The sequence below is a fragment of the Octodon degus genome, unplaced genomic scaffold (assembly GCF_000260255.1).
Source record: "Octodon degus isolate 3935 unplaced genomic scaffold, OctDeg1.0 scaffold00147, whole genome shotgun sequence".
Lineage (NCBI taxonomy): Eukaryota > Metazoa > Chordata > Mammalia > Rodentia > Octodontidae > Octodon > Octodon degus.
This window is the reverse complement of record NW_004524723.1, coordinates 5,271,322-5,287,309: the sequence shown is the minus strand read 5'-3', so window position 1 is coordinate 5,287,309 and position 15,988 is coordinate 5,271,322. Positions and strand designations below refer to the sequence as shown.

Sequence of the window (15,988 nt, the reverse complement as noted above, 5' to 3'; positions counted from 1 at the left end):
TAGTCAATGTAAGAGCAGAAAATGTCCAGTGTGTCATCTCAAGGAAAATCAGAATAAGGACGAGGCTCCAGAGGTCACAACTTTTCAGAATATTTATATGCAATCCAAGGAAATCACAGAAAAGAGTTTTGTGTAAAAATGCCACTTGGATATACATCTGTTTTGTGCTATAGACATGTCTGACTTTTAAAATGTAGTAACTGAGAGGTAAGGAAGCTGTTGTGTGGACATGCTGTAGGAGCCAAGGTTTGCACGGCCTTTTACCATTCAATTTCTAATTTCTATTCCTGGGCATAAACTGGTCCTTTAAGCCATATGAATTATGTATTAAACTGAAGCAGCAGTGTGGGAATCTTTAGGTTGATTTTTGAAGATTACAAGAGTATTAGCATTCTGTTGAGGGACAGAGGGGAAAAATAAACTTACAGAAATGACCAGAAAGAAAGAAAGAAACTTGGTTCCCGGTTTGCTCTCTTAGGAACTGGTAAAGTAGACGTTAAGCCAGCAGAGTGGTCTCCAGCCACCACAACCTGAAGGAGCTCCAGGACTTACTTGAAAGCCTGAGGACTGACGGGCAGATGGGCGCAGGGAGGGGCCGGCTGGCCAGATGCCGTGGCTCAGCTCAGGGCCCTGGGCCAGTAGAGCCCTGGACTAGGAAGAAAGTCCCAAGCCCAGTAGTCTCTCTCTAGAGGTAGACTTTTGGTGGATTTTTTTTTAATGTTTTACTTCATTTTTCCATGGAGTTTCTCTGATTTACAGTGATTACTACTGAACATTTTTACTGGGAAACAGAGATTTCTATCCAAAACAATACAAAGATGCTATCTTGAAGTTCGGGTGATTTTCCTCTTTGTCTCTTTAAACTGCCAGCATTCCTAAACAAGGAAGAGTGACAGTGATAGAGAGCACTTAAAAAACAATTAACCAAGTAACACTTAAAGGCAATCAATTTCTTCTTTGAAGTAATAAATTGATTTTGCAACCACAGTCAAGGTGGATTAAACTGATGAACTATCATTAACAATATGGCTTTAAAATATTCCACGTGAAGGCCCCATAATATATCCCACCCATCACTTAGTTCCCAAATTGTCACTGTTTATTGCAAGCCAGTATTCTGAAAGCCAGTATCCTCACAATAAATCAGAGCACATGAGTTGTGGGTGCTTCTGACTGCAGAGCAGACCACTCTGGGCATACACGTGGTGTTCACTGGTGCGGCATGAATGCTTAAAACTGCATACTGTATTTTTGTCTTACAGAATTGTCTTGGTTCAACTGGTGCCTTCCTGGGTCGTGTTTGCTTAGTCTCCTCCTCATTCTGTGCTTCAGGGAATCCTATGACAGACTCTATCTTGATGTAGTTGTCTCTGTTTAATAGAGCAGACTTGAAGGAGTTTAAAAGGAGACTGGAAATCAAGACTGCACACTGCACATTTGCTCGGAGTTGCACATCTAACAGGAAAAAAAGGAGAAGAGAGAAACTTCCTTCAGAGGTTTTGTTAAGTTACAGATTGTCGCACTAATTTAATTACTAGTAGTACTAATGTATGGTATTAGGGAATTTAAAAACTCTACAAGTGGTGGACCTGTGCCTGCCTTCCGGGGCCAGAAGTCTGATGTCTTACACGTGGAGCACTCCCTACCACAGGTAATCCCGTGTGCTGTGCCAGTGCTACACTACTGAGTCGCGGTGATTAGGAAAGGAAAGAAAGGGCATCTGTCTCATGAAGAGAACTCCTCCTGAACTCACACGACAGAATAGGAAGAAATGCCACTAACTTCTAAGGAAGTTTAAACCTTATATCAGATTTTAATTACAAAATAGCCAAATGACATACGGATGATAGAAATTAGCCACGTGTACACTACATGTTTTTCTAATAAAGCAATTTCTTATGCGTCTTTACTTTCAATCAGGTCAGAAGCCTCTGGCCTCCTTGTCGTGGTGATAAGCGCTTTCCAGAGACTTCAGAACATAGGTGCTGTATCTGCATCTCAACTTGCCCTTGTTTCTGTGAAGACAAGTTCATCTGTGAAGCCCTTAAATGATTATAGCAAGGGTGACTAAACGTTTGATAGAAACTAACTATCATGTGAAGAGTATATTTCCGTTGATTTAGGACTTTGTTAAGAGCTATGATAAGCACACAGCATGTGTGTCTTCAGCCTATACATGGCGGCAGGAGCTGGAAAGCCCAGCACTGACTGTTAGTTACCAGGGTTAGATTTTATTAAATGACTCTTGTTAGAAAAGAACAACTTAGAACACTGGAACTTCTCAAAACTTTATGTGGTTATTTCTTGAGTTGTATCCTTATGTTCAGTATAGGGTGTAAAATACCCAGTTCTGTATGAACTCAAATGTATTTGACAGGGCGGTATTTTGCCAGTACCTGTTTTCTTTCTATGAATGATAGACTTTTTTTTCAACTAAGTTACTCATTCAAGGCTGTCAGACTTGTACGCCACTATGCATGCAGGCTGCTATAGTCCAGGAGGGTGATATTCTCCCCAAAGATCAAGAGTAACATTTTACCTTGAGTATTCTGTGCTTCTTCCAGCCCCCTCTGGTCTTTTTTCTCACTTGAAATTGTCACGCCATTGTGAGCTAGGTATTTGTTTTCTTTGCCTTGTTCTGACCCCCTGGTCCAAATGGAAAAGTGAAGGGAAGGACAGGGGGAAACATTCATTTCCACTGTCTCTGCACGCGCACACACACACACACACTGTACACCCTTTCCCCAACATATCTCTGGTCCTTTAGCAAGTTTATGGCTGTGCATTTACTCATCTTGGTCCTGGAGGAAGATTCCTAAGACCTTTTTTCTCATTTATGAAACTTGGAATGTAAGAAAACCCATGAGTGACTGGAGAGATGGCTCAGTAGAATAAGCGCTTGCCTGGCAAGTGCAAGGGCCTAAGTTCAATCCCCGGTTCTGCCAAAAAAGCAAGCAAGCAAGTCAGCCCACAAATGTAATGCCCAACTTCAGTGGCCTTTGAACCATCTCCTTTTCTAACCACCATGCTCTCTTGGCAGCAAAAAATGAAACTTGTTAAAGAGAAGAGGTCTTGTGAAGGCTAGTGCTGGTTTCATTAACACATTCTTCCTATATAAGTAAAAGTGAAATACAAAGAAGGCAGAATTCTGAAAGATGATTGAAAGCCAGCCACTGAGATAAGCTGGCCATGACCCAGATGCTAGATAACCACCATACTTTCCAGTTTAGAGAGGAGTCAGAAGGGAAAGGGGAGGAGTATGAAGTATTTGGCCTTAGCCACAGCTGTTGTATTTGAGGATGTTGCCGTATAAAATTCTGCTGTCATAAGACTTCTGATGTAGAACTTTTTAATTCTACTTTTAATACAAAATACAGAACTATATGTAAAGCATATTGCCTAAATAACCAATTTAGTTCAAAGACAACCCAAATGGGTAGTGATTAGCAATTCTTGCATTGTACCTGGCACCAACTCTGTTGTTCAGTTTACTAGGAAGCCATCTCTCTCCTCTGTGTTACTTTACCCCTCCAGAACATAATTGTTCCAATCACAAACTGCAACAGATTGAAGTGCTCAAAATTTCATCTGCCAAACCTGACAGGAAGGGAACTTGAGGGTGAGAGGGACTACATTATTTATCTGAATATTGCAAATCATATTTTCCTTGTTTTTATTTCTAACCTACATCAAAATAGACAAGTTTTATCTTTATATTTTTTATTCCACTGAGCCATCTCCCCGGCCCCCTATCTTTATATTTTTTAAACAAACAACCCAAATGACCTTTCATAACTGGAAGAAATTTAACCCTCCACTGATCCAAGCCCTCATTTTAGAATTCCACAGAATCTATCTTTAGAAAGGTAAAGTATCTGGTCAAAGTTTTAGTTTTGGTCTTTCCTCCATGTCCTCAAGATTGGTTCTAAGATCTCCAGCAAATACCAAAGTTCTTGCATGCTCAATTCTTCATATAAAATGGGTTACTCCAGAGTCTATAAATTGTAATCCTTTGGAAAAGTTACTAGAACTCTCATGAGTAAATTCCGATCTACCACTTCCAATACAGCTCAGGGCAAGAAAAAACAGACAGATGTATCTGCAGTTGTGGGAAGCCAAGGGTGTCCAGAGTGCAGGTGAACAGAGGTCTTGACCCAGGACCAAATCCTTTTAATAGTTTGTGAAAAGGGGAGTGCCTAGGGTAGAGAGATGGTGAGGATAGTGGGAAGCATGTGAATTCTCTAGGTAGGAGACACAGTAACACCCCGCAATGTGGCAGAGAGAGGTAGCAGAAAGAATACTGGATTCTAGTAACAGGTAATCCCTAAGTTTGGAAGCATCTGTATAACAAGTTTGAGAAAATATGCTGCATTTTGAATCAGCTGCCGTAGCTGTGGTGCTGGCCTTCAGTGCTCTAGGACATCACTGCCCCTTTCCCAAAGCACCATCTCAGCTGACAGCACAGCATCTCTCAGCCTCGCATGCACTCAGTAGGAGGGACGTATGTGTGGGGCACACGGACCTGTTGCTTTGCTTCAGGGGCACCTCCACTAGACCCATTTGCATTGCTTAAAGCCATCGAGGGTGCTGGGCGTCTCCCTAACCAGCTCAGTGCATATCAGCATGGGGGTTGGCAAAGGTGAGCCAAAATGGAGGCAGACTTTCTTCAGGGTGAGCCATCCTGGTGGTCTTCCACAATCACTCATGTCATCCTCCTTACAGGGGTGTCCAGCACCCAGCCCTTGAGCCTCATGTACCCCTAAACAGCTAGTAACTTGGCCCCACAAAATGATAAGCTGTAAACATTATTATGTGACATTTATTATGCAATATGATTGGTGCTGAAGTGCCAGGCTGTGGGGGAAGGGCTCAGTGCAGCGCTCACTTTACCTCCTGCATTCATTACACAGTCAAAGGGAAACAGTGTGTGTCAGATGATAAATGTGCTTGTGTGACTTGGTGAGTAAAATTAAATGAGTAGGGGCCTGCCAGATAGTGCAGCAGATTAAAGCGCCTGCTTAGGCAGACACAAGGACGGGGGTTCAATCCCCGGTGTGCCATGCAGGCTCCACCCTCGGGACACAATGAGAGGAGATTGAGACTGGGCATGGTGGCACAAACCTGTAATCCCAGCACTTGGGAGGCTGAAAACAGGAGGATCATTATGAGTCCAATCTGTGTAGTGAGGCCCTGTGGACCCTGTACTAAATGCATAAAATTTTTTAAAAATTCACTGAATACTGATAATAGTACTTCACCCTGCCTCCATGCATGGCTGCCTGTGAAGATGGGTGTGTTTTTTAAGGTTTTTTTTTTTTTTTTTTTTTTTTTGAGGGGTTTGGTTGTTCTTTGCAGGACTTGGGGTTGTACCCAGGGCCTCTGCACTGATCTACAGCCTCAGCCTGGTTTGGTTTTTGTTTTGAAGCAGGTTTTCACTAAGTCACTAAGTTGCCCAGGCCAGGCTTGGACTTCCGTTCCCTCCACCTCAGCCTTGCAGAGTTCTGGAATTGCAGGTGTGTGCCGCCACCTCCTGCAGGGCAGTTGTTTCTTGTTATTTAGGTAGGAAGTGAATTTTCACTCAGCGCAGTCAAAAGTTGGATTCTTGAGCTTTAAATCATCTCTAGAGGGGGCCGGGGAGATGGCTCAGTGGAATAAGTGCTTCCCTGGCAAACACAAGCGTCTGAGTTCAATCCCTGGTTCCTCCAAAAAAAAAAAAAATCATCTCTAGATCACTTATAGTACCACGGTCTTTTAGTTACGTATACCTACTATGTTATAACGTGTTGTTTGAGAAATCATAAGAAAAATCTGTACGCATTCTGTACAGATGCATTTTCTCATAAATGTTTTGATGTGCAGTGCATTGAATCAGTGGATGTGGAACCGTGGCTCTGCAGGGCCCACTTCAGGGGCAAAAGGAGGACTAAGATCTGTATTTTCTGACTCCTAGGCTAGTTTGTTTTCATCCCCTTACTTAGTTGCAGCTTGCCATAAACCATGTGGGGTGCTCTTGAACTTTCATTTCTCTCTGGAAATGATGGGGCTTATGAGTAAACTGCCGATACTGTGTATGTAGTGTTTAGGGAGTAAACTGAGGTGGTTGTCCGGCTTACAAGTAAAATTTCTAGACAAATCACTGTCGCATAGGGCTTCTAATGTCTCATAAGTCTTAGCATTCAGTGACATTGTATGAAAAGATTCTGATGAATAATTCAGTTCTCATAAACCTAGCCAACAACATTATTAATTGGTAAGGATATGTTATAGTGTTAGTTCCCTGGGGCTTATCAATTAATACTTCACCCTATATGGGAAGAAGTGTTTTTTAGTATGATCCATGGTGGAAGTATAGAGCAAGATAATTACACAAATGCATTTCACTGGAAGACAGAGCTAGTAAAACAACAAGAAGGACTTGAGTGTGTATTTAATTTTGTATATTTAAACATATATGGCCTAAGGGCCAGGTTTTTATCATGGATCATATATTCATATTTAATTACTGAGAATGTTTATAGCTTGTTTTTATGAAGTCCTTCTAATGAGGGGACCAAGCTATGGGATTTTAAGTTGAAGAGATTAAATCCCCATCTACTTATCTTTTAATTAGTTTTTCCTAACTCTTACTTTTATTAAAATCCAGGGATTCATCTTGTAGTCTGCCTGCATATATGCTTCATTTTAAATTCTGGATCAAATAAAAATGCATATCAAATTTTCTTTCGATTAATGTTAAAAGTGACATTAATTTCGTATTTGTCCCTGAAATAGGAAGTGTAGGCATTGCCGTGATCATACTGCAGTACTAAGCAAGTGTGAAAGCTGTGATTGGTGGCTTGGGTGTTGCTAGGGGTGCAGTGCCTGCCTGGCATGTGCAAGGCCCTGAGCTCATTCCCTAGCACCACAAAAAATAAATATACAAAAAGCTGTAATATGAAAATATATGACAATAAGAAGGAGATGTAGTATCAGAACATGTGATCAGGCCTCTTTTGCAAATATAGGGGAAAATATACTTCCACTTTAATTTGGAATTATACAGAAAGGAACAAGATAAAATTCATTTTTGTCCCATCAAATAGAGAAAGATATCAGGACTCGGGAGACAGCACGGGACCATCCTAGAGCAGACGTGGTATGTGCAGTTTAAGGTTGAAGAGAAAGCACTGGGGTTCCCCGTCTCACCAGCTGACATCCTGGCTCTCCAGTATTCCACACAAGTATCCTCTCATCTTTGCCAGAGCCTCAGACTTAAGGATTGGCCCTGGGAACAAATACCAAGGCCCTTGGGAGACCCTGAGAGTGTCAGCCCCAGCTGGGGCACAGCAGTGAGAGAGGCTGAGGACAGAGCAGGCAGACTGATATGGAGCTAAGTCTCTGACCTGAACCCGTGCTTGGTCAGGTCTGAAACAGTACCAAACTCATTCACCATGCAGTTTCCCAAGGCTCTGGCTTGTGCCCATTGCCTGCCATCCCTCAGCTGCAATTCTTGCAGGAATCCGAACTTGGCTCCTGGAGGAGACTCCCTGACAGGCTTCTCCCAGTCTGTGTGTCCCCCTCCACGTAAACACATGCTGACTGATCCTTTCTCTTCTCTGGAAGGGTTCACACTGGATCCTGTCCTGGCTATACATTTATGTAGATACATGTAAAAACTTAGAGGTCATTTTAAGTTGAATCATCTAGGAGACTATTTCCTGACCATGTTGGCATGAAGTTTATGGGCAGAATCGAATTTCTGAGACCTTTATCTCTCTCCCAGCTGAAGCTTTATCCAGTGGAGCAGTGGTTGGTGCAGAGGTTTCATAGTCTCACCAGGGTCCCAGGAGAAAGCTCAGTCCTCGGTGAGCTGAGGGTTGAGCAGGGCCACACACATGGGCCTCCTCCTGGGCAGGATGCCAGCATGTGCAGAACCTAAGTAAATCCAGAGAAAAGATTAAACAGCTCTCACATTTGGGTCTTCCAAATTAGAACATTGCCCTCAAATGGGAATTTCAAAGATTTTTAACAGGGTACAATCATTATTCATTGCATTCTTAAAGTGAGAACTAATTGCTTTATGTGGTCCTTCAGTTGCTATCTGATTACCTGGTAGGCCTCAAACAATAGCTTTTCATCTCTGCCTACTCTTGAAGAAAGAGCACAAGTACCCCAGCTGTTCTGTTCATTCAGGTTTAATTTAAAATTTTAAAAAGACAGCTAGAAAACAAAATAAAGCATGGAGTTGATTTCAGCAACTTTGATAACAATAGGAGGACACCAAGCCTTTTTGGCTTTAAACATGCTGAACTTGATATATTGGAAGGCTTGGTACTCCATGAGGTTATTGGAAAATGAACCCCAAATACTGCCTTACTCTTACGGTTCCCTGCTGGGTCTTCTAATTTATTACCAGAAGCTTCTGCAATCTATAATGCAAAGGTAACTTAGAGACACTGTGTTTACCTCAGTGGTAGAAAGTGATATTTTTTTAAAGCACTACAGTACAGTATTTTATTTAGCTTGGCTTTCCTCCCTTGTACTCAAAAGGATTATAGGATGAAAGAAATGACCTAATCCTACCACCCCATTTTACAAATAGGTATAATATTCAGCCTTGAGTTATGACACAGCTGGGTTTTAGCATGTCCCCACACTCCTAGTTCAGCCTTCTTTCCAAAATGACCAATATACTAGCAAAAAATAATTCTTTTAAAGTAAATTTTCTTTTACTTTTCAAGTTTTGAAAATTATATAAAAAGTACATGAAGATGGGGTGGGGAGATAACTCAAAGGCATAATCACCTGCCTGGCAAGTACAAGGTCCTGAGTTTGATCCCCAGTACAAAAAAAAAAAACAAAACATGAAGGCACAACCATTATAAAATGCCCAGGATCAGACAACAGAGTGAAGTCCCCCTCCACATAAACATGTGCTAATTGATCCTTTCTCCTTCTCTGGAAGGGGTCATACTGGATCCTCTCCTGTCTGTGCATTTATGTGTAAAAACTTCGAGGTCATTTTAAATTGAATCATCTAGGAGACTGTTTCTTAAACCATGTTGCCATAAAGTTTATGGGCAGAATCAAGAGTTTCTGAGACCTTTATTTCTCTCCCAGATGAATCTTTATCCAATGGAGCAGTGGTTAGTGCAGAGATTTCACAGATCTAACTATGTAACATCGAGCTCCATGAGAGTCTGATGTCTAAAAGTGAACTCCATTATCCATTATTCTGTTTTCTTATTGGAAATACCATTCCTCTTTATACCAACTACAGCTTCTGCACATTGAGAGAAGAAAATGAATGGCCCACCCCTAAATCCACAGAGATTTTCTTGACAGACCTTTAATGGTTCCCCCTTGCAGAGGCATGCAGTGTTGTGGAGCACAGAAAGGTAACAGAATCAAGTCATGCCATTGCATGGCTTAAAGATAAGCCGCCAGCTTGTGTGCGTTTCCTACAATGGAGGAGAGAGCTGGCTCCGAGGATTCCTCATGGATTAGACCAGAGAGGGCATGGAGAGCATGCTCTGGCCTCGGACCCCAGGGCCTGGCTCTCATCCCAGGCTGCTGACCTCAGCTACTTGACCTCGTGCAAGTGACATCATTTTTTCATTTATGAACATCTCTAAAATGAGGGCGTGAACAGCAATGTCCTGTAGGTTTCTTCCGGTTCAGCATCTCCAGTGCATGCTCATTTTCAGTGCTAGGAAATGATTTCCAGTAGCAAAACACCTGCAGTCTGTGAGAATAATGAGCTTCCCAGCACTTTCATGCTCCATTTGTGCAGCACCCCCCTCGTGCACACCCTCGCGTGTCCGTGAATATGAGAAGCTACACTGTATGCTCTTTCAATGCGAAGGAATGGCTTTTTGTGTGTCTGTGGTAGGAGATAAGCTGTGGGTGCTGTTTATTTTCCTGAAGGACTTTCTATATGAAATGTGAAGTTTATTAAATTTATCAAATGCATTAGGAGAAAAATCTCATCTGATGTTGAGATAGCATTCTGGGAGCCGGGTGGGAGTGCAGCATTTGTTCACTGGAGTCAGACCAAATCAGATACTTGTTTGATTCATCGTGAGGTGCCTTGGGTTTGCAGCTGTAGAAATCAAACTGACAGGTCTGATAGTAAGGCTGATCCTTGAACTTACGTCTCTAGAGTTATGACACAAAACTATTATATGCTGCTTGGCCACACTCTTTCTACAGAGCTGTGTAGACATCTTACCAAGATGCAGAATTACAGCATGTCGAGGTATGCTCTGTACGCAGGTGCCAGTACACACAGCTTCCTGTGGCTGATGCAGGCACACACTATCAGAGAGAGAAAGGAGCCCAGAGAGAGCCCAGCAAGAAGAGGCCTGGTGAGTGACCCCCTGGACTTCTGCCCCCTCGCCTCTAAATGGGAGAGTCGGAGTAGATGTTCCTTTCAGCTAATAAGTTTATAGTTCTCTGATCTACCTTTTAATCACACACAACAGAAAGTAGAAAAACGTGAGTGCACTATCTTAACCAGTACTCCCAGCTTAAATGTTATCTTTTCCCTAGACCCAGACTTTCCACAAGGTTGGTTGTAGTAGAGGTCCCAGGCAGACTGATAACTGTGTCAATTTATTCCTTTGTTCATTTATGCTTTTATTAATTCTGGATATGGAGTAATTTTATATGCACAGTGTATACCTGTGAAAGATAATCAGAAAAACAAAAGATGTTTCTACCCTTTGGGATCTTTTAGAAAGATTAGAAGAAGAAAATAATAATAAAAAAACTCCTGAACTAAGAATTACAAGAAATCATGACAGTTTTCCAAATACTTAATCATACCTAGCCCAAACCCACCTGTTTTCTCCTAACATCAGTAGCCACAATTGATTTCAAAAGAATATTCTGTTCCACTGAAATGTCCATCACCTGGCTCTGCCCTGGGCCATAGAATCCATTTTGGCAGAAGGAATCCCAAACCTTCATATTATTCCATTGCTGGGGACCTGGCTGATCTGTCCTTTGGGAAGTCGGGGGTGTTGGCACTCCTCACTTCTTCTAAAACAGAATTTAACAGCTGCATACATGCTGAGGTATGTATGCCCTAAGGCTTTAAGAGTCTCCTTTCTGATAAGAATTTTAATTTTACTGAAGAATAGGTATTTAACTCCAAAAGGAACTGTTTCTAATTATGAATTTGAGACATCCCCAGCCAGACTGGGTGGACCTTCTTTGGGGGCTGGAGGTTGTAGAGCCCCTTGGGCCCCGCCTCAGAGTGAGCATTATCAAGCCACACCTGAGGCATCTGAGATGGTCCTGCCTGCTAGGCACGGGTGAAAGCCAAAGAAGGCTTAATCTCTGCAGAAGATTTTAATAACTACCCATGTGTCCCATTCCAAATTGATTTCCTTCCCCACCAGAAATATATCCTTTTAGAAGCTTAAGTATCAGGAAAACTAAGTTAAATTAAGTATCAGGCAAGCTGCCACCCTTCTCCTCAGTTACATGCACAAGTCCTAAACAAAATCACTGTCACACTGTACACACGTAACTGCTTATTTTGAGTTTGTTCAGTGCTTCAGACAAAAGTGCCTGGAAGAAATGGAGAGCTAACTGACCCTGCTTCCCTGGGCAGGCACTCAATGGCCCCACCAGTGGAATCCAGCCAGAAGTGGAGGTGCATATCCACAGCAGGCAGTTTCTTCTCAGTCCTTCCCCGACTCCAGTAGTTTACCCTGCACTGCTCTTCCCAGCCCAAAAGTTATTGCTAATGAAACTGTATTCATAGTAATGCAAATGTCTCCCCTGCAGCTGGCCCAAGCTCCACACCCTGCTATTGGGAGCTGCACCTCGGATCCTTATTCCTTGTCCTGAAGAACCTTAACCTCCAACTCTCCTCCTCTTTTGTAATTGCACTTGCCCTTTCCAGGCAAGGAAAAGTCCTAATCTTTCCCACTTCTGTCTCAGAATGGAAAAGCCCCTTCATATTTGTCCTGATTTCACTCAAGCTTAATGCAGACTCCAGATGCAGCCCTTTTCCTCTGCCTGGGCCTGTCCTTTTCACCTGACTGGGAAGGTTACACTAGTGGGTGGGACGCTGACTCCCTTACCTATTACCAGTCAGTTCTTTGTTAGGTCCTGAAATGTGTTTTTTAATTTTCAGTGTTTCTTACATGAACTGCTCCTTTCCTCTTAAACTATTATCCTTTTCCTTCTACTTAGTAATATCATTTGAACACAATGAAACACTCTAAAATCAGACATAGCTTTTATCCTAGCCAATGGTGGAAGGAACATTTAAAGTTTTTTTTTAAATTACTATTTTAGGGAAGGGCCTACAGAGTGTTCAGGGTCTCACTACTAGATCAGACTCATAGTGATCTGCCTGTTTACAGCCTCCCAACAGGTGGGATTATAGGCATCCGCCACCATGCCCAATCTGAATCTCAGCGTGCCCCCAGTGGGACTGGCATGGCAGCTCCAGGGATCGAACCCCCAGCCCCTGCGCCTGCTTGCAGGTGCTTTAATCTGTTAAGCTATTTGGCCAGCCCTAAAAGATTCTTAAGAAGAGAAAGAACCAGCGTGGAGGAATTTGTATCCAATAATTCCATCAGCATCTTCTGGGCTCCTGTTGGATGCTGACTGCTGGGATAGACACTGAAACTGCAGAAACATGACAGATTCTTGCCCTCAGATTTGCATTCCAATGAGCCTATTCATTAAAAAAGAAAAACTATAATTCACAACCAATAACCTTCCCCAAAGGGTTCTTGGAAGCTTTGTAGCTCATCTCTACAGCTGTCTCAGTTTCTGTATGGGATCTTACTCTTTTGGGAAAATATACTCTAAATCCTATTTTCAAGCCATTAAAAACCCATGGTTGTCCCTATCAGTGTATAGTTATATATGTGACCTTTGCAAGAGTAAAAAATGCCGCTGGACAATCTTTGAAAGGAAAAGCAGATGAATCTGTCTGGATGGCTTAAAAATAAGTGGAAAAGTTTTTAGGAAAAACTTAAGCTTCCAGAGACTTCAGATGTGTCAGCATTCATTCAGGCATAGGATTAGGCCAAGCGAGGAGCCTCCTACCTACTGAGGGGGAGCAGAGGGACCATGTAGAAGATCTGGGAGACCACCTGAACTATGCTGCAGGCCCTGAGGGCTGGGGATGTAGGGCATTGGTAGAGCATGTGCTTAGCATATGCAAGTCCTTGGGCTCAATCCCCAGCACTGTCAAGAATAAACTATAAGCCAGCCCTGGAGCCTTGTCATTAAAATGTCTGCTGAGCTGAATTGCTGAGGAGGAGGCTTGGAGGTGTGGAGCTGTGGTGGAAGCAGGCTCTGGAAAGCAGAACCAGCAATTGGCTGCTTCTCTCTTGAGTCATCTGGCCCAGGCTCCCGCTCCAAGCACACCCTGCCTGCAGTGTCTCCGTCTGGCCAACTGCTTTCTCAGCTCTCAAGGGATGGAGATTCCACAGCCTCCCTCTGTTGTCTGTTCCAGACCCACTCCCCTTAGTACTTAGAAGTTCTTGCTTTCAAAGAATGAGAGCATCAAGAAACAGAGGAGAGGCAAGAGGAGCAGAACAAATTAGGGCGAAGGACCCCAGCAGGAAGAGGAGAGGCTGCAGGTGGGGAATGGCCTCCACATTTCACCCTTTGTTCCATTAAATATGAGCAGCTGACTCCTCAGCAGATGGGGATGGAGGAAGGTAAAACCAGCCATCTGGGGACGCTGTCCTCCCAGATCCTGACTGATGCAGTGGAGTGCCATTCTGCTCTGAGTAAGCAGTGTGCATCTAGACATCCAGCGCTGCCCTGGAGGAGCTGTGGTTTATTCAGAAGCCTGTAAGCTTTGCAGTGTCTCCCCTCCAAATAAACATTCTGTAATTGGAGTCATGCTCCATACCCGTTTCATTGTGTTTCATGTACTCCGCCAGAACACTTTTCGTACCAGTTCTTGGATGGAGATAAGCCTTGCGTAGTCCAAGGAGGACAGCACCACAGAAAGTTACTACTTCTTGCTCCATCAGACTTTTCCATCTATTTCCATCCTCTCAGCCACACACCCAGAAGCAAGCCAGAAAGCCCATCCACCCTAAAGCCCGGGTTCATTGTTGTTCCTGCTCTGTTCTCAAGCCATGGGGTATTTGACCTGCCTTACACCACTAGTGACCTGGCTGTCATAGCTCCACAGGAAATTGCAGTCGGAGCAGGAAGGCAAGGCAGGACTGGATGCCAGCTGGGAGGAAGAGGAGAGATGACTGCCTGCCCCTGTCCTGCCATGCTACTCTCCACACTGGGGACCCAGCATGCCCAAAGGACTCCCCGCACCTGCTGCCCAACCCACACCCATCTGGGACCTCCTTTGAGTCCTGACTCCCTTTCCAGGCTGCCCTCCTACTCCTACTTCCTCTGGGCAGCCTCAAGAAGCTCTAAGACTCTGACTGCCTTCCAGCTTGGAGAAGGAGAGTCCTTTCCTGTCAGAATCCCTGTCTGTCCTGGTGATGGCTTTTGGCTGAGTTGAGTGCAATGGAACTCTGACCACCACTGTTCCAGCAAGCTGCAACAGTCTCTGCCTCTGGGAGGGGGCTGGGACTTTCTCAGAGGGTGAGAGCCAGCTCTTAAAATTTCCCCCAGGACCAGGACCTGGCTTTAACATGGCCACACCCAAATGTAGGCTCTCCATGGGTGCCTTGAAGGCAAGGACTGCCCCTCCTGTGACACAGGTGTTCCCAGGCAGACTTTCTTCTAGCAGAGATGGTGCAGCAAGCATGGGGGCGGGGGTGGGGGAGCTTGAACACTGTCCTCATGGAAACTTGAAGCTGGGAGCCAGTGGATACAGGATCTGCCACCTGGGTGGGTGACAAATGACCCTTGCAGCACATCACAACTTCCAAAGTGTCCTGTGCATTTTTAAATAAGTCTTAGCCATGCAAAAATTGTACTACACTTTAATAAAACATTTTTTTTGCATTTTACTTTTATAATATTTGGGGTTTTATAGATTTTTATTTTATTGCCAAGTCTACTTTTGTAAGTACATGTTGAAGTCTTGAGTGTTTTTATCCTCTTAGGAAACTGTAGTTAATGTCAACTGTAAGCACTGATAAATATTATCCATGTGCAATTTTTTCTTCCTTTCAATTGGGACTTTTAAAGAAACTGTTTTGGCATCATGTTTTATTTAAAATGCCACTTCATTTTACACATTGAAGATTCTGAAAAAAAGATGCATTTAAAATCTCTGTGCTGTTACACTGTGGAAATGGTAATGTGCATTGCTTTGCCAAAGTGGTAATTAAATGCTTAATGGTTTAGAACTCCCTGTTCAGAATAGGGTTCTCGTCATCACTCATGGAGCAGGGCTTCCAAGAGAGCCTCCATTTCTTTGGAAAATGCACTTCAAGATGGCGATCTCCCGTTCTGTTCAGAAATATGGTGGTATTGACATCACGGTTGTCATGCTTGTGGTTTTGCAATAAATGTGTATTGGAAGCACTTATGATAACGTGGTCTGTATTTTGTTTTTAATCAAACTCCAAATGGCAGGAGAAATGGAGCCAAAGTTTCCTGAGCATTCAGGCAGCAAACTGTGGTGGGAAAACAAGAGCTTGGAAGCTGGAGCCCAGGCCCCTCCAGCTTCTCCACCAACAAGCCCAGAGACTGGAGGCTCTTTTATATCCTTTGGATACCTGGTGTTCTCGTCCCCTCAACATAAAATAATACTAATTAAAATCAAGAAGGGGGATAATTACATTTGCCTCACATGTGTGAAGGTTGTCAGATCAGAATGGAGTCACTGTGGCAAAGCCAACACATGGATCAGGGGAAGCCAGAGGGAGGGTTCTTTGGGACAATTGCCTGATAACAAGAACACAGAGGACTTTGCCTGGGAGACTGGGGGGTGAGCACTAGCACACAAGGTCCTGGGCTCGATCCCAGCAGTGCAACAGAACACCCAGAGAAATAAATTAGCAACCTCTACCACAAATTAACACACAAAAATGTTTGTCCATTAACTGCT

The 15,988-nt window shown here is 43.4% G+C and overlaps 2 protein-coding genes across 2 annotated transcripts in view; both read left to right on the top strand.

Annotated features, from left to right (window-relative positions):
• Dirc2 (disrupted in renal carcinoma 2) overlaps positions 1 to 1,916 on the top strand; it is a 98,609-nt gene extending 96,693 nt beyond the window's left edge. Inside the window, exon 9 of the mRNA XM_004642187.2 lies at positions 1,263 to 1,916. Within this exon, the coding sequence (XP_004642244.1) occupies positions 1,263 to 1,378 (116 nt within the window). The 3' untranslated portion in view covers positions 1,379 to 1,916. The remainder of the gene's footprint in view (positions 1 to 1,262) is intronic.
• On the top strand, positions 1,528 to 15,237 carry LOC111812862. The gene is made up of 3 exons (XM_023702170.1): positions 1,528 to 1,651; positions 10,255 to 10,346; positions 13,902 to 15,237. Exons 1-3 carry the CDS (start codon positions 1,551 to 1,553, stop codon positions 14,486 to 14,488), a joined length of 780 nt encoding a protein of 259 aa, XP_023557938.1. The 5' UTR covers positions 1,528 to 1,550; the 3' UTR covers positions 14,489 to 15,237.
• Positions 15,238 to 15,988: the final 751 nt, after the last annotated feature.

Bases quoted from the DNA above. Each gene is read 5' to 3' on its own strand.
- LOC111812862 (XM_023702170.1), top strand. From the start codon at position 1,551: ATGGTATTAGGGAATTTAAAAACTCTACAAGTGGTGGACCTGTGCCTG. The intron at 1,652-10,254 runs GTAATCCCGTGT...CTCTGTACGCAG, and splicing joins TGGAGCACTCCCTACCACAG to GTGCCAGTACACACAGCTTC. The intron at 10,347-13,901 runs GTGAGTGACCCC...GTACTCCGCCAG, and splicing joins GCCCAGCAAGAAGAGGCCTG to AACACTTTTCGTACCAGTTC.